General features: G+C 35.5%; 1 protein-coding gene across 6 annotated transcripts in view; it reads left to right on the forward strand.

Annotated features, from left to right (window-relative positions):
* LOC148947717 (uncharacterized) overlaps positions 1–19330 on the forward strand; it is a 258938-nt gene that overhangs the window by 137389 nt on the left and 102219 nt on the right. For all 6 annotated transcript variants that reach the window (XM_089095389.1, XM_089095391.1, XM_089095392.1 and 3 more), the window contains exons 8-9: positions 772–830; positions 12662–12729. In XM_089095389.1, coding sequence (XP_088951515.1) covers positions 772–830; positions 12662–12729 — 127 coding nt within the window. The remainder of the gene's footprint in view (positions 1–771; positions 831–12661; positions 12730–19330) is intronic.

Raw genomic sequence — 19330 nt, forward strand, 5'->3', positions numbered from 1 at the left:
GGGTCTTTCCCCCTTTTTTCGAAAATCAGCCAAATTTTCCCAATTTTTTTTTCGCGTAACTTTTGATGGGTAGGACTAAACTTGATGAAACTTAGGCTATATATTTGAAATCAGCATTAAAATCTAATTCTTTTGATGTATTTATTGGCATCAAAATCCCGATTTTAGAGTTTCGGTTACTATTGAGCTGGGTCGCTCCTTACTTACAGTTCGTTACCACGAACTGTTTATACTCGAGAGCAGACATATATCCAGGCTTCCTCCACTCGAAAAATATATACATACGCTCCTTCTGAGGGAATCTTCTGCTGATTATCTTCCTATCCTGGCACATGCACAGAAATTCTTTGGGGTGGGGTTATTTCAAAACAGGGAGAATTACAAGAAAAAAACTATAAATGGTGAGTTATATAGAAATGATTAGAAATTATCGGCTTTTAAGTCTAAGAACTACCGGGCTTTCTTCTGATTATCTTCCTATCCGGGCACATATACAGAAACCTATTAGGGGGGGGGGGAGCTATTTCAAAACAGGCAAACTTCGAAAAAAAACATTAAAATGGTGAGTTATATAGAAATAATTGCAAATTATACTGGAGTTTAAGTCTAAAACCTCAGGGGAAAGGACAGAGAAAAATACCCTAAGACCCATCCCCTCTCTACATAAGTAACTTTTCCCCAAGATTAAAATGAATCTGGGTTTATTCGGATATGTCAATATCTATAATTATGATCTTTCATTTCTAATTTGTTTCTGTTTTTTCTTTTCAGTCGGAAGAATTCCTTTGTCTTGAGGACACAGCTTACAGTTCGAGTTCATGCAATCATTGGTATGTGTTTTTTTAAAATGCTAGTTTCTTTTTTTCAAAACCTCAAGAATTGATGAAAGCTTTACATATTCACAGAAATTATACATGCGTTTTGTCCCTCGGAAAAAATTAACTCCAACCCTACGATTACGTAAATGATATCACCAGTTTGAATGTACTTATCGAGATGAAACTTTCTAAGATTCTTGAGTGGGTTACTGTCAAATTTAATCCATGGGTTTCTTTTTTCACTTGGACCTTCAGGGGAGAGTAAAGAACAATATCAACACTTAAAATATACATTTTAATATCTCAAACTAAAATACAAACTGAATATTTCTAATGATGCAGTAAGATAGGTTAATATACAGATTAGTAGACTCTGATCAAATGCTACCAAATTTAGGTTACCATGAACCAAAAAAGGATGCATCCATTAAGAAGTTTACGTAATTGATATCTCCATTTTGATTATACTTATCGAGATGAAACTTTCTAAGATTATCAATGGGGTGAATGTTGAATTGAATTCATAATTTTTTTCAAATTTAAACATTCACTTGAAAGCAAAGAGCAATATTAAAGCTTATACATTTAAGTATCACAAAAGATGTTATAAACTGAATAATAAGATAGATCAATATACAGGTTAGCAAATTCTGGCGGAAAACGTCCAAACTAACATAATTTAAATTTGGAATTTTTCGTCAGAGTTTGCTGACCGTATCTAGAGGGGGTAAGGGGTTTGCCCCCCCCCTTCCCCCAAAAAATGTCTGTCCAACTCGTAAAAACTCCTGGATACGACCCTGATATTGAACTATCTTATTGTACCATTATAAATCTTATCTTATCTAAGGCCTAGCTTCAGAAATCGCCCGAAGGCTTTATTTATGCACTAAATAGGTTTAAATATTGCTCTTTACTTTCCAATGAAATTTGAAAATCAAAAAAATAAATATATTTATTCAAATTTTATTCCCCTTCACCCTACGAAAGTTTCGTCTCGGTAATTCCAATTGTTTCTTGAATTTTGATTATTGATTTTTCATAGCATGTTTAACCCTTTTGACTTGGGGGGATATAAATATCAATTATTTTCTTTTTGTTAGAACCTGCTTTACTACCTCTTGAACAATATTACTATGTAATTGGAAATCTTTAGTTTTTATTTTTTTAGATATTAAAATGTAGATTTTTAGTTTTGATATCGTTCTTTGCTTTCCCTTGAAGGTCAAAACTCAAAAAAATCTATGGAATGAATTCAACATTCCCCTTCCCCCTTAACAATCTCAGAAAGGTTTATCTCGATAACCTGACAATCGATGCTTGGATATTAATTATTGACTTCTCACAACATCTATAACCCTTCTCGACTTGGGGGCTGGGATATTTCTGTTTGTAAAAAACTAAAACGATGTTCAGAATTTGAAATAAATGATAACATGATAAATAAATGAAATGAAATATATGAAATAAATGAAATTTATTTCAATAAATGATTGAAATAAATGATAAATAAACGATGTTCAGAATTTGAAATAAATGATAACGTGTTATCCTCAAAGGGTTAGTTTTGCAGAAAATTCCCAATAGGTTTTTCCAATCGTAAGATATAAAAAAAGGGTGGAGCGGGAGGGTCTCCTTTGTAAAAAATAATGATCTGATCGTGTCATCTGTGTTAAATATAACTGGTGACAGATATGCAATCCATCATAGTACCATGTGCAAAAAAAATGAATACAGATGAGCAAGCAACCATGCACATGCACCTGCAGGGGGGCAGGGGTGCCTTGGCCCTCCCTGGAAATCAGAGACTATAAAATAATTTTGAGGAAACCAAAGGAAAGAGAGCAGAGTAGGGAAAACCATGGAAAAATTGTGTGTTGGCCCATATCTGGCAGCCTGCCAATAGGTATTAGCCCTAAAGACGGGCAACATGCGTTCTAGTTTGTGATTAATTTTAAAAAAAAAATTCCGAGGGAAGTAAAGAGCGAAGTTGAAACTTAAAACGGAAAAAAATTATTACTTCACAGCATATTGGATATATATTAATATAACTAGTATAAATAAACCAACTAATTATGTTTCCCTATGCTTTTAGGATTATACAAAACTAACGCTTTACTAAAAACACAAAAGTCAAGTATAAAAACAGGATTATTGATTTAAGAGTCAAAAGTGAGTATGTAGCCTGACAACACTAAACGAATCTATGAAGCTTTTCATAGTCTTACACCAGTTGTGACATTAGTAACTTTCAGTATACAATTAAAATTATCTTAAAAACATAAGCGTAAAACTAAATATTTTTTAATAACCGCGAAGTAATTGAACAGCATACAGAAATATTGGATGGATTTATCAAGCAGAATTTTGCTCTCACCAGCTATAATACCAATAGTGGGTAATATACAGTCTTAAATTGTAAGAAATATGCTTTAGTATCACATGAAATGAAGATAAAATAATACAGAATAGTAACTCTGGAAATCTGATTATTTCTCTCTATACAAGAGTGAATTTCAAGCTATGATACAAATTCTAAAGCTAGTCTATAGTCCTAATTGTATCAAGATGGCCTTACTTCAAATTTGTGTACAAATTAATCATGAAATGTGCTTATAAGAATCAAAACGAGAGCCAGTCATTGAACCGAGCTATTGTGCAGAAGCGATACCAAATTAAACTTAAAAAAATAAAGAAAACCCCAAAATGGATTGTTGCTTTATCTTAAAAAAGATTGATCCTAAAAGGGATTGATAATACTTTGATTCTATGAAAGGTGTGCTTGATTGGTTTGCTGCTTCCGCACCCAAACTCCTATGTTATTGCGTGTTTTCCGTAAAGAACTGGTTATACATAATTCTAAAAGAATAGTGCAACATAATTAATTGTTTTATGTGTACTTTTTATATTAATGTATATTAAATATGCTGTGAAGTAATAATTTTTGTCCGTTTTAAGTTTCAACTTCGCTCTTTACTTTCCTCGGAAAAAATTTGTTTTTTTAAATTAATCTTTGTTCGTTTTTTATTAAAATTTAATGCAGAAACAACGCTGCCATGATCTTTTTTTTGTTTATACGGAATAATGTATGCTCGTTTTAAGTTTTAGTGTACTTCTTAGTTTCAGTTGAAAACTTTTTTTTTTAATATAATTTCTAATTATCACCAACCTAGAGGAGATAAGAAAGTTGTAAAATATACTACACAAATCCTTAAGAGCTAAGAAAAACTTTCAGTCTGTAACCAAAAATTTATTATCTATACTTCACAATACAATACATTTTTGTCAGGAACGTTTGTTTTCTGATGAGCAAAAAGCTGTTTTTACTCGGCCGACTTCGCCTGAAAACCCCATAATAAAGACAGGGCCTTATAAATCACCTACTGACTAGTAGAAACTAGATGGTTACTGTAACAAAAGAAAACTGTTTAAGGGCTCATTTAAAACCTTGTATTTATACTTTGTCACTTTTTATAAATTTGACTTGATAGCACCTTCCCACAAAGTGCACTTTCGGTTGTTTCCCCAACTTTTTTAAATGAAACAAGTGCCTTTTCCAATGAACTCAATATATTGCAATATTATATGTTTGTAGGTAGTTGAAGGAGATGATTTTTTTTTGTCAAATTGATCTCAAATCATAACATTCTAAAACAAATTAAGAGACAAATTAGGTCTTGGGAGGAGGTTTAGTTGCCCTCCAATCTTTACGGTCTCTTAAAAAGGACACTAGAACAAAAAAACAACAAATAGAAATGCATCCGTGATCAGTCTTGTGGCAGAAACATAAATACCACATTTGTGCAGATAGGCGATCATAACCCCCACAATAACATTTTCTGATACGCTGAATCTGAAGGTCTAATTTACATTAAGATTTATTGACTTTTTTTGGGGGGGGGGGTTTCTCTCCCTTTTTCAAAAATCAGGCTCCCTGTTTTCAAAATCCCTTAATCCATCAAAATCCCTTTTTCTTCTGAGGCTTGGAGCCTTTGATGCGTAGATATTAAACGTAATGAAATTTATATATTTGCAATCTGCATAAAAACCCTATTCTTATCAATTTTTATCAAAATTCCATTTTTGAGTTTCGGTTACAATTGAACTGAGTTACTCCTTAATTACAGTTTAACACTATGAACTGTTTGATAAAACTTATTGGGCTAACGTCCTATTTTTAAATGAATCCTGTAGCAAACCGGAGTTTTTGAAGCACGATTCATGCTATTAAAGTATAGTATTTCTGAGTCCAGTTGAAATGTGCACCATTTTAGAAAAATCTCATTTTTTGGGAAGCTTTTGGTTCCTTTACGTGTACGTAAAGGACTAAAATACCCTTACAGGCGTCTTCTTTTCTTCGATATATTTGCTTACTTGGTTATTCAGCGTAAGCAGCAAATTTATGGCAAATCCAGGGAAGAATTTCTTTTTGAAACGCTTTTTGGGTCTCATTACAAAAAATGAAATTCATCGTAAAAACATAAGTTGTTCCCACAAAAGGATTTTCGTTATTAATTGGAAAAATTGAATTCAGAAAGCAATGTATTTTCATCGCTAGTGCTGTTACGATCAGGGTAGCATCTTAAGAAATTTTCTACCTGCAGAAACTCACAAAAAATTTATTTTAAAAAAGCGATTGTAAAAGTTGAAAGATAATTTTTGTACATAAATTTCTGCGTGTTCATTTTGCAGACAAGAAAGTTCAACTTATTTCAAAGTAAAAATATATTTCCTTATTTTTATAATTATCTTTTTATACTCAAAATTCAACTAGCATTCCCCTTTTTCTGCTATAATTCAAATATTTGAATTGAATTTATACTGAACATATTACTTTCAATGGTCCTATAGTCGAACTTAAAATGATATTAAAGAAACTTTAAACTACTATTCAAGTTCAAACCGGGTCGATTGATATAACATATTTACGGTGAAAATTACATTTTTTCTACTGAAAAGTATATAAATCTTAATAATTTGAATAATTTGTTGGAATTCAATAAGCAAGTCACAATTCCAACAAAAAAATTCGCTTCTTTGTGTGACTTGTTTGAATTCAATAAGCAAGTCACAATTCAAACAGAAAAATTGGATTTTTTTTTTTTGACTTGTTTGAATTCGAGCAGAACATTTTGTTGGAAATCAATTTTTTTTTTTTACAGTGCAGCTTTTTCACTTGAGACACGACATCAAAAGTGCCATTTTTAGCGCCATTTGAACTTGATGATGGTGGAATTTATATGAAAGACGTAGATATGTGCAATATCTTTTATATGAGCTATAAAAGATCTGTCAACGATGTTTTGGTAGCCTGCTAGTGCCAACCTTTGAGAAATAGCACATAAAGTGCCATTTTAGTGCCATATGGAACTTGCAGATCGCAGAATTCATAAAAAGTATGTAGATATGATTGCTTTTGAATGAGCCATTAAGAATCTCTCTATGATGGTCTGGTAGCCCGCTAGGCCTGTTAAAAAAAAGAAAAAAAAAACGGGAGACAGATCAGTGCTACCGAGGCAAAAAAGTGATTGTCCTTGTTGTTCAGGAAGGGGAACTGTAAATTCCCTGTACTAGGTTTTGACCATGTTCATTCCAATGAGGCACTCTTTCATTTTGATCTGACACCATTTTCGAGGGGTTTTAAGGCTTTTTTTGAAATCAACATAAATTTTTTTCGCAATAAACTTTTACTTTTAAGACGAATCGAAATAATAGTTAACGTTCCTGAGTCAGTGTCAGATGGGAACTTTTTTTCACTAGGCCGTTTTTTTTCAAAATGTGTTTTTTTACTTTTGGTTACTATGGGCTGTGGTTCGCTCTTTACTAGGTTGCAGCTGCCGCTGCAACCATGATACCTGAGCGGGATATGCTTTAAAAAATGAGCCTGGAAAATGACTGAAAAAAAAACAACGGTGGATACCGATACCGATATTTCCGATACGATACATGCGATAACAATACGCGCGATATCAATACGCCCGATACCACATAATGCCCTTCCCCAGGTACTATGTAAGACCATATCATCATCAAAACCATATATATTCGACCTTTGAACTATGTTAAACAAAATAGTTATCTCAAAATTTTGACATAGTTTGGGGGAGTAGGCCTGTAGGGAGGGGGGGCTATTTGCCCTCCAATATTGTTGTCACTTAAACAGGGCACTTGCAAATTAAATTCCCTTTCGAATGAGCTATTAAACACTTCTCTATGATGCTCTGGCCACCCCCTAGCCCTTCTAGAAAAAAAAAGAAAGAAAAAAGAAAGAGACAGATCAGTGCTACCGATGCAAAAAAAGTCATTTTCCTTGGTGTTCAACGTGTAATTATCGGACTGTAATTATCCTTCAAAAAGGTTTTGAACCATGCTGATCCCAATGGTGCACTTTTTATTTCGATTTGACGCCATTGTCATGGGGTTTCAGGCTCTTTTTCGAAGTCACCAAAAGTTTCTTTTCGCAATAAAATTTTACTTTTAAGACTAACTGAATTAATAGTTACAATTCCTGATTCAGTGCTAGATGGCAATTTTTTTTCACTAGACAGTTCTTTTGAAAACACGTTTTTTACCATTTGATTATTAGGGGCTGTGGTTCGCTCTTTACTAGGTTGCAGCTGTAAAAAACATGAATTCTTCGTACAAATGAATGGTAGGTAAATAGCAATCCTTATAAGCAATGAAAGCATAATAACCTAAATATTGCACTAGATCAAAGAACCAGCTTTTTACTCCGAATATGTGTTTGTTTCGAGTTTGAAAAATACAACCCAAGTTTAGTACATAAGAAAGTTCGTATAATTATAGAAAAACAAGGAAAACAGCTTAATAAGGGGGTAATCCTGATGAAAATACGCTGTCAAGTTAAGCAAACCTGAGTACCGTTGAGCCGATATTCGAAGCCACTATAACAAGAAATGTTTAATATTGTATTTTATCCCAAATAGTAAGCATGTTTTTTTTTGCGTTTCATTATTACTTTTTTTTACCAAGAGCGACTGTATTGACTCAGTTAATTAAATTAAGTTAAAAATCAATATAACTCAGTAATGTTCAACAATTACAAACTTTCTCAATAACGGCTAACACTAGAAATTTTTATTTGATTTTATCAAGCTTGGTTTCAATGCTTTACTTTGAACCAACTAGTTTGAAAACGCTTTACTTTTTATAATTATAGAGTCAGAAAGCGTTAAATACATTGGTGTTTAATAAACAAGGTTTAAAATGTTGATATTGTTAAATAAAGTCCATCCAACACTTCGGTGCTCAATAGAACTGAATGATAGGAGTTCCTATCTTATCTTTCATGAGTAGGCTAATATTTTTTTACCCATTACCTTCCAAAAAATGTTTTTCTCTAAGCTTTGCAGACCATCAAAAATCAGACAAAGAAAATTGAAATATTGACTTTTTTCGTGGACTGAAATATGACTAAACAAATAAAAAAAAATCAAACTAAAAATAGGAAGCAACTTTAAAACTTAAAAGACTGAAACTATTCTATATATAAGGGGACTGCCCCTCCTCAACTCTTCGCTCATTAAGCTAAAGGTTTTTAGTGCTTTGAAAACCCTTCCCTTTCCAATTCAATGGCTCTGTCAAAAATTTGGAAAAAAGTCAAACTTCAGAGTAAAGAGCAGGGAGTTAAGAAGGAGACAGCCCCCTTTATATAAAGAATAATTTCCGTTCCTTTTAGGTTTCAAAGTTACTCCTTACTTTGAGCTGAAAAACTAATGCTTTTAAAATGTAATTTCTGACTGTACTCCAAGTCATGTCCAAGTCTAGCCAAAATATCAAACAGTTCGTGGTAACGGACTGTAAATAAGGAGCGATCCGCTCAATAGTAACCGAAACTCTAAAAAACGGAATTTTGATACCAATAGATACATTAAAAGAATTGGATTTTTATGCTAATTTCAAATATATAGGTTTCATCACGTTTAGTCTTACCCATAAAAAGTTATGAGCCTGAGGAAATTTGCATAATTTTCGAAAAAAGGGGAAAACAGCCCCTAAAAGTCATACAACCTTAATGAAAATCACACAGTCAGATTCACCATATCATAAAACCCTACTGTAGTGGTTTCAAGCTCCTATGTGCAAAAACGTGGAATTTTGTATTTTTTGCCAGAAAGGAAGATCACAGATGCGTGTTTATTTGTTGTTGTTTTTTTCTGTTTTTTCCCAGGGGTGATCGTATCTACCCAGTGATCCTAGAATATCGCAAGAGGGCTCATTCGAACTGAAATTAAAAGTTCTCGTGCCCTTTTTAAGTGACCAAAAAATTGGTCATCCCGCCCACGCTCATTTTTTTCCCGAAGCACCCGATCAAAATTTTAAGATTGTCCTTTTGTTCAGGATAGTTGAAAGATATAATAACTATGTGTTTAAGGATAACTTAATCTCCCAGATTCTCCAGGGGAAGGGCTGCAAGTTATGAACTTTGCCCATAGTTTACATATAATATTGGTTTTCGGGAAATACACAGACGTATTCAGGGGGGATTTTTTCTGGTTAGGGGGGGGGGGTCGGAAGCGGGAGGGGATTACACTGTAGGATATGTTCAAAGAGGGATTTTTCATGGGGAAGGGAATTTCCCATAAAGCACGCGCCGGATTTCCCAGCACTATTTAAAAAGCGATCAGAAGTTAAATAAAAGAAAATAATTTTTTTCAACTGAAAGTAAGGAGCAGCAGTAAAACTTAAAACAAACAGAAATTATTACATGTATGAGGGGGTTCTCCCCCTCGTCAATACCTCGCTCTTTATGCTAAAGATTTTTAAGTACTTTCAAAAGAGCTATTTATTCTAATTAAATGAGATTTTTGACTTAGGGGTCATTCTTAAAAAATTGGAACAAAATTTGAACTTTAACTTAAAGAGTAAGGTATTGACGAGGGGGCGAACCCCCTCATATATGTAATAATTCCTGTTCGCTTTAAGTTTTAATGCTGCTCCTTACTTTCAGTTGAAATAACTTGTTTTTTTATTTAATAATGTGAGATGTCGGCCCCTTAAACGCTTGTTTTATTGCTTTTATAATGGATGTGTCAATGATTTATATCAGTTAGTACCGCCCTACTTTATCATTTTTGCTGCTTAAGAATTGAAATGTTGGATTGTAATTTATATTTTTGACAAAATTTGAATATACTGTCAAAATTCCCAGCAAATAGTATTTTTGTTCAATAGGTCCTTATTCATATTTCTGCTGCAGAATTTGGGGTGGATAAAGAGGGGTCCTATTGTTCATATGGATGGAGATTCTATGTGACTTGGAAATTCTACCACGATAGACAAATCTTGTCACGCTATACACTATGGAAAGGCATTAAGGTCTGTAGGCTGTATCCTCTAGGCATTGTCATTAATGATGTTTTTTTTTTTTTCATAAGCCCCATATTTATTGAGAACTAATAATTAGCATCTTCTTTGTATAAAATCAAAAACAGTTACTAAAAGTAGGGGCACTAATTCCAGAAACTGTAGGGGGAGGCAAGAATCTGGAAGGGTAGTTTTTTCAATTAATTGTTAACACCTTAAAAGGTGTTTCCAATGAAAATACCGAAAAAGATGTTTCCGGATCTAGGGAGGGCATTCCCCTTTTAAAAGCAATTATACGGTATTCCCAGGTATTCTAAACCATATATTTAATAAAGCAAAGGTTGCCTAATAATCAAGTTAAGTCTAATTATATTATATTTGACCATAATCTGTTTCAGTTCGTCAACTACTACCACTACTACTAAAAACTCACCGCAGCACCAAGCCGCTTGAGGCCAACACAGCAAAGCAGGCTCCTCCTCCATCCCAATCTATTTAAAGTCTCCCTCCTTACACCCAGCCGGGAAGTTCCCATTTCCTTTAAATCTTTCTTTATGACGTCCTCCTACCCCAGACGAGAACGACCTGCTTTCCGTTTAGCCCTAGGCGGTTGTTCGAAAAAGTTCTTCGGCAATCTGTCATCCTTCACCCACACATCGTGCCCTAGTCATTTCAACATTTCTTTCATTATAGCCCTAGAAAGCAGGGTTCAACCACGCTTTCGGTACAACCTACAGTTAAAAATGCGGTCAATCAGCTAGGTACCCAGAACAATCCGTAGGCAATGTCTCTGGTAAACATCTAGGAAAACTTCATCCACTTTTGGGAGTGCCCATGCTTCGGAGCCATATTTGACCACTGTCATCACTGTAGCTTCAAATATTCTATTCTTGGTTTGCAGACTTATCTTCCTATTTTTCCATACTTTTTTTAACTATGAAAAAACACCCTGAGCCTTGGCTGTTCTACTTTTAAAATTTTCACTGCTCCCACCGTCTTTACTAATAATGCTACGAAGGTAAATGAAGCTGCCCACCTGATCAATCTTTTCATTACCTAATGTCAGCTTTTCATCTTCACTTATTCCTAGCCTTAGTGACTTATTCTTCTTAGAAATAATTTGCAAACCTATTCTAGCATCCTGAACTCACAAAACCTCTAAAAGTTCATTCATTTAACTCAAACTTGCATCTAGGATGCTTAAATCATCAGCATAATCTAAGTCCATGAGAGTTTTTCCTCCCCGTTTGATTCCGTGGTCTCCCATGGTCTCCCATTGCCTTTCCTGAGCTCCTTAAGACAAAGTCCATCGAAATAATCAATATAAAGGAGGATAGAATACAACCCTGATTAACTCCTGATTTAATACAAAACCAGCTGCTAACCTCATTTCCTATTTTAACCGCAGCAGTGTTATTCTCGCACATAGCACTAATCACTTTAATGTATTTGTCTGTTATACAATACAAGGATAAGACCTTTGCTAAAGCTCTGTTATCAACAGAATCGAACGCTTGCTTATAATCTATAAAACTGAGGACCAAAGGTGTTTGAAAACTCAAGTACTTCTCAATTATTAACCTAAGAGTGAAAATTTGGTCGACACTTCCTCTACCTTTTCTAAAACCGCACTGTTTTTCTTTTAAGACTTTGTCTACAGCATCTCTCAGTCTGAAAACTATCATATTACTAAGTAATTTGTTACCTACAGAGACCAGACTAATGCCTCGATAATTACCAAACTCACTCTTATCACCTTTTTTATACAGTGGTTTAAGTAAGGTTTTCCTATAATCGCTAGGTAATTCCCCTTTTTCGAAAATCATATTCATAATCTTCAGTAATTTATTTCTAACCTCAGAGCCACCATCATGGGCGCCCATATGGGGAGGGCAGGGGGGCTCTTGGGCCCCCCCCTGGCTGAATGATGCTGCCTTATTTTTATATTTTTGTTCTGAAATTTCTATTATATAGCATTAAAAGTAGCAATTAGACGAAGTTTGCCCCCCCCTTTGGAATTCAGCTTATGGGCGCCCATGGCCACCTTGTTTTAAGTATTTTGTTTTCTCTACCTCCCCCACGGACAAGCTTTGCTTTTTAGGGGAGGCAGTAATAATAATTTTTTGTTGCTATGTTTTTTTTCAATAAATCGTTCTTCTTCTTCTTCATGGCCACCATATTCAAGAAACTCATTTACCACACTATTCAGTTCGACTACCTCTGTTTTGATTTATATGTAACGGAATTCTAAATTTCATATTTTTTAGGGGGTTGGGGAGATGAAACGAAAAATAATACGTTAGTTAATAGTGGGTTTTGTTTCAAGTTCGTAACTTCATTTTAAGTTTTATTAGTCTTGTTCATTTGAGAAATGTTATAAGCTCATGTAAGCACAAGCTTACAAGGCAATCAATTGAAAAAGATAAAGCTTTCTAACTTTACAAATGTATTGGTCTACTCGTGCTAATTTTTTGTGTTTTTATCTTTGTGCATTGTGTCTAAATTAGTTTTATTTTCAGAAAAGCTGTTGAATACAGAAGGACGAGAACTCAGAAGGTCGCTTTTTGCCTTAAAACAAATATTTCAGGTAATTTTTTCTTCTTTTTTTTCGGTATTGCCTACCCTCTTAATTTAATATTTTATTTATCTCGAACTGAGTCAAACAAGTCCTTTTTGTCATATGAGATGAGCCATTCTAAGGGAATTCCTTTGTTTGAATAAATCTTTATGATCTATAATACGTACATACGGTATTAGAGCTCACTCTGAGAAGGTGTGGTCTCAATTTGTTGGATCTTATTCCCTCATGTCGCATTTTAAGCATTTGGTTTATTTTAAGGTCCCCCCTCCTTCTTTGCCCAAGCAAATGTGGCCATGATTCAACATTTTTCGGTTGATAAGATCTCGCAAGATTGGTCTTGTAGGATCTCTCAATGTAGAACCTAAAAAAAAGAAAAATAATCAAATTTAATGGTCAATAAGTAAGAGAAACGGAAAGCTCTTGAGATCTCGAGAGGGAGGGGCATAAGTCTGAAGGACCATTCCCTCTTTCTCTTGCACACGCTTCTGGCTCCAGGGAAATTGTCTTTGGTGAGGATCTCCTCCAAGAACTGAAGACAATTAGTGATCAAAATCAAGGAATCCTTCGAGCGAACAAATTTCCAGGAGTGATCTACTCCAGAGGCAACGTTTTTTCGAGGAGCATCCCACAAGAACTAAAAATATAAGTTTGTCGGAATTCAAAAAGGGGTTAGACAAGCTGGTCCATTTTTAAATAAAAGAATCATATCTCTCGATCTATATAAAAAAAGAACCATATCTATCGAAAATGTACCCATTACAAGTTGAAAGAGGCAGCTGCAGAAGATGTTCGAAAAAGAAGTAGAAAATAGGTCAAATTTTCTTCTCGTCTGATAATATGAAGAAATTCCATAGTTGGATTAAAAAGAGGACAGGTGGGACGAAAAACCGTTGTAAACTCTGCCCAGTCTGCTCTTTCATTTTCCCCTTATTCTCGTGAGATCTACATATCGCCTTAGAGCATCTTATCCGAAACTCTTCTCTTTTACCAAGCACAAATCTTTTCCACCAATATCCCTAGATGCTTTTTAAACTTTCCCCCTAAACCGTATTCGGGTACTTCGAAAACTATTTTCCCAAATGTCGTTCCATCGGTCTTCTGTATTATCAAAATCTTAACTCTCAAATCTCTTATCCACACGCTCTTGTAACGCTCCCCTCAAATTCTCATCTTGAAGTCTGTCTACTTGATAAGTAGCCTACCTGGCCAGTCGTTAAAAACTAAAGATAAACAAAGGACAATAATCCTCCAGAACCATTCCTTGAGCATAGGTCATCGAATCGACATTTCGGTTGCTGGTTTTTTTTTCACCTTGCTGCGGCGTGGATCGAACCCGTGGTCAAGTATTGCCAAGCAGGCCATCAATTCACTGATCTACTGCAAAATATTGGCAAGGTATTACCCCTCCTTCAACTAAACCTGAAGGCTACTAGATGATGATATGTCGACATCCATAACTGCACCGTAGTAGAGGTAATATACAGTAGCGAAAAGTCCTATACTCTCCATTGAAAATCTTTGACATACATCTTTGCACACGCGCAATGACAAATGTTACCAATGGAAAAGCAAGTAGCAACTAAAACCATGGTTCTGACGCTTATATTTCTGCTGACATATTGCTCTGACGGTCCGTCAAATTGCCTAATTACGCGCTACGAAATGTGTGTCATGTTTGGAGAAATATTTCACTACTGGTTTATACTAAGGGACCCTGGTCTCCTGGATTGACCAAACCAGTCTTTGGGTACAATTACACCACAATTGATAAGATTAATCATCTTACCATCGTTCAAGTATCACGTCAATTACGGGCTATGTTAGGACCAAACACTTATAGCTATATTATTATATTAAAATTTTTTAGCTATCTATTATCATTGCTATTTTCCTTTCCTACACCGAATCGACCAAAGCTAGAGTATCATCTATATCTATTGGAACTAACCAATGCATCCTGGTCACTGCTGTCTCCAACAGCTGTGTAAATAGAGGCGTATACCACTATAACTGATAACTTGGTCACTTTCTAGTTACAAAGCGTGCAACCTAGAATTCTATTAGTAACTCATTTCCATCATGCATCTACTACTACTGCTGCTACTACTACTACTACTACTACTACTACTACTACTACTACTAACTCATCGCATCACCAAGCCGCCTGAGGCCAAGACAGCTACGCACGCTCCTTCTACATCCCAATCTATTCAAAGCCTCCCTTTTTACATCCGCCCACGAACTTCCCATTTCCTTTGAATCTCTCTTTATGACGTCCTCCCACCCCAAACAAGAACAACCTGCTTTCCTTTTAGCCTTAGAAGGTTGGCCGAAAAGAACAATCTTCTGCAATCTGTCATCCTTCATCCACACAACGAGCCCAAGCCACCTCAGCCTTTCTTTCATTATAGCCCTAGAGAGCGGTATTGAACCACATTTTTCGTAGTGCCTACTGTTTGAAATAAGGTCAGTCAGCCGGGTACCGAAAACAATACTTAAGTAATTTTTCTGGAAAAAATCTAGCGAATCTTAATCCACTTTTCGAAGTACCCATGTTTCAGAGCCATATTTGACCACTGTCATCACTGTAGCTTCTAATATTCTAATCTTGGCTTGCAGACTTATCTTCCTATTCTTCCAAACTTATTTCAACTATGCAAAAACACCCTGAGCATTCGTTATTCTACTTCTAACATCTTCAGTGCTCCCGCTGTCTTTACTAACAATGCTACAAAGATAAGTGAAGCTATCCAAGTGATCGATCTTTTCAGTACCTAACGTTACCTTTTCAACTTCTCTTTTTCCTAGCCTTAGTGACTTAGTCTTCTTAGCATTAATTTCCAAACCTATTCTAGCACCCTGAACTCGCAAAACCTCTAAAACTTCATTCATTTTGCTCACACTTTCATCTATGATGCTTAAATCATCACCATAATCTAAGTCCAGGAGACATTTTCCTCCCCATTTGGTTCCATGGTCTCACATTGCCTTTCCTGTGCTCCTTAAGACAAAGTCCATCAAAATAATCCATATAAAGGGGGGTAGAACACAGCCTGCTTAATTCCTGATTTAATACAAAACCAGCTGCTAACCTCATTTCCTACCTTAACCGAAGCAGTGTTATTCTCGTACAAAGCACTAATCACTTTATTGTATTTGTAAGGATACAATCATTACTAAAGCTCTTCTATCAACAGAATCGAACGCTTGCTCATAATCTATAAAACTGAGGACCAAAGGTGTTTAAAAACTCAGGCACTTCTTAATAATTAGCCTAAGAGTTGAAATTTTATCGACGCATCCTCTACCTTTTCTAAAACCGCACTGTTCTTCCCTTAAAACCGCATCTCTCAGTCTAAAAAGTATCATATTACTAAGTAATTTACTACCTGCAGAGACCAGACTAATGCCTTAATAATTACCACGCTCAGTCTTATTACCTTTCTTATACAGTGCTTTAATTAAGGTTCTCCTGAAATCATTAGGTACTTCTCGTTTTCCCAAAATCAGATTCATAATCTTCAGTAACTTATTTGTAACCTCAGAGCCACCATATTTAAGAAAATCATTTACCACCCTATCAGCACCTGGAGCCTTATTATTTTTTAATCCTTTTAGTACTGTCGCTAATTCTTACTCACAAAGAAAAAATCTTCCTTCACATCCAAGGTATCACGAACTTTTTCATTTTCCTCTATATCTTTTCCTGCAGCTCTATCTCGGTTAAGCAGATTCTCAAAATGTTCGGCCCATCTCTCTTTAATTTTTTTCTTATCGCTAATTGCGGCCTATCTTTAACTGGGCCAAGTCCGGATTAACTACTCCTTCTCAATTTGTCAACATGCCAGTACAATATTTTACTATTATGGCGTCTAGCCGCATCTGCATCATGCATCACCTAATTTTATTTTTACTAGAACTAATTTCTAATTTCCAATTTCATACACATATCATTACGATTAAAGTAGCAGTAGTGCCAATTTCCAAAAATGGAAGGAGGAGGATTTTTCAATTTTCTTTAATTAAGGTTATTTTCTTTTAAGTAAGATACAAAAAAGGGTATTTTTCCCAAATCTAAGGAGTTTTTTGTCTTTTTTTATATTTATTTAACGGTAATTAAAAAAAAGTATTTTTCAAACCCCAGGAGGCAATAAAGTTAATGATCTTCAAAACGTTGAGGCATTGAAACTTTTGTTCTTATCCCCCTTCCTCATATAACTCAACCTGAACTCACTGGGCTATAACTAAAACATTTTTCAAGTTCGATAAGTTTATCAGGCCAGATTGATGAATTGTCGCAAAAAAAACATCGGTACTTATGCTTTATATGCTACACACGAAAGAAGCCAAGTTTGGTTAATGCTAATGAAATAAAATAAAATAGGATGAATATATAATAGTTTAGAAACAAATTTGGGCTATGTATTTGCACGTTAGGGGGTGGGGGTATAGCATAGCATATATTAAATACGTAACCTAACCTAGGTACCTTTTTCCCGGTGGCCGGCGTTTACCCCCCCCCTGGAGAATGCCTCCCCGGAAAATACCCCCCGGAACTACCCCTCCGCGGAAAATACCCTCAGCGGAAAATACCCCCCGCGGAAAATACTCCTCGGGAAACACCCCTTTGGTAAATACCCCCCGCGGAAAATACCCCCAGCGAAAACACCCCCCCCCCGGAAAATAGCCCCCTCCCCGGAAAATACCCCCCTCTGCGTATTTTCCAGGTGGGCATTTTCCAGGGGGTATTTTCCGCGTGAGGGGAGGGGGTATTTTCCGGGGGATGTTTTCCGTGGCGGGGTATTTTCCACGGGGGGTATTTACCAAAGGGGTGTTTCCCGGGGAGTATTATCTGGGGGGGGGTATTTTCCGTGGGGGGGTATTTTCCGGGTGATATTTTCCGGGGGGGGGGGTATTTGCCGGGGAGGTATTCGCCAGGAAGTATTTTCCGCGGGCGGGGGAAGTATTTTTCGGAGGGGGATATTTTCCGCAGGGGGTATTTTATAAAGGGGTATTTCCCGGGGGTGTATATTCCGCGGGGTATTTTCCGTGAGGGCGGGGTGTTTCCCGCGGGTTTGTTTTAGGGGGATATTTTCCGGGGGGGGGGGGTATTTGTCGGGGGGTATTTGCCTGGAACCCTTCCCCCCCCCTGAACCCCAATAAACAATCGTTTAAATATTGTAAACTCAATAAGAAACCTCGCTTTGCAATCAATTTAGATAGCAAATACTTGTTTGACGGGTCTCCATGTCTGGTTTGCTTGTACAGTCGATAGCGCTGTGTAGCATATAAAGCATAAGTACTAAAACAACTCCAAAGTCTATACCCCCCCCCCATGTAGCCTAATTTTTATTAATTTAAAATGATCTAATATTTGGTTCAAGAAAATATCTGCCTTCAAAATAGAATTACCGCCCTATGTAGCTGTCCCAATTAAAAAAATATCAAATATGTTTTGAAACTTGGAGTTGTGTCTATTTGGTTTTTGCAAGTAGTTACCATTGAAAGAGAAACGATGGGAGTTTTAAACGCACCGACTGCCAATGTTGATAAGTTGGCTCTTTTAACTTTTTTTTTTTTTTGAAACGAGTTTTAATTCAAGTGCGTCTTAATTCTACATGTTATACTGCATTTTCGAATGTCTTATTTTGCTTACATAAACTTCTTTTTATTATGTTAAGAAGCAACGAGTAGCCGAATTTCTTGGGAAACCGGGTTTGTTAAATTAGCAACCAAATCGGCATTAAGACTAAAAAAGGTCAAAAATCGATAAAAATTCATTCCTTTTTCTCTTAGATGAATCAATTATGGTGTGTCTTACCTTTCTAACTCCCAGCATGCATCTCCTAGGCTGTTTGATTTTTAGCTTATGTTTAATTTCATTTTTTCAAAACTTAAATTCAATCCTTTGGTCTAATTAAATAAAAAAACAAGTTTTTTTAACTGAAAGTAAGGAGCGACATTAAAACTTAAAATGAACAGAAATTATTCCGTATATGAAAGGGGCTGTCCCCTCTTCAACGCCTCGCTCTTTACGCTAAAGTTTTTTATTGTTTAAAAAAAATAGAGTTGTGAGAAAGTCAAACTTTAGCGTAAAGAGCGAGGCGTTGAGGAGGGGACAGCCCTTTCATATACGGAATAATTTCTGTTCGTTTTAAGTTTTAATGTCGCTCCTTACTTTCAGTTAAAAAAACTTGTTTTTTTATTTAATTTTTGAACGTTTTTGAATAAATGCAGGTTTTGATCTTGGCTCACAGTACATGAATAATTAACAAGGGCGGATCCAGGATTTTTTTTTCGGGGGGGGGGGGGTTACTAACTTTTGACTCAGTTTTTGACTAATTTACTGATTTTTACCTAGGTTTTACTAATTGTCGACTTATTTTTGACTCGGTCAAAAATTTCAGGGGGGGGGGGTTAAACCGGGTAATCCCCCCCCTGGATACGGCCTTGATAATTAAAACAAAATTTTCATATTAATTTACTTTTATTTGGTTAAATAGCTTTCTCTAAACTTGTTTAATTTTATTTACGAACGTTTTTATTAGTAATAAATATACGTAACTTACGAATTAACTTATATAACGAACTTCTATATTCATATATT

This window comes from Artemia sp. Qi Xiang Cuo, chromosome 10, assembly GCF_049724085.1.
Source record: "Artemia sp. Qi Xiang Cuo chromosome 10, ASM4972408v1, whole genome shotgun sequence".
NCBI lineage: Eukaryota > Metazoa > Arthropoda > Branchiopoda > Anostraca > Artemiidae > Artemia > Artemia sp. Qi Xiang Cuo.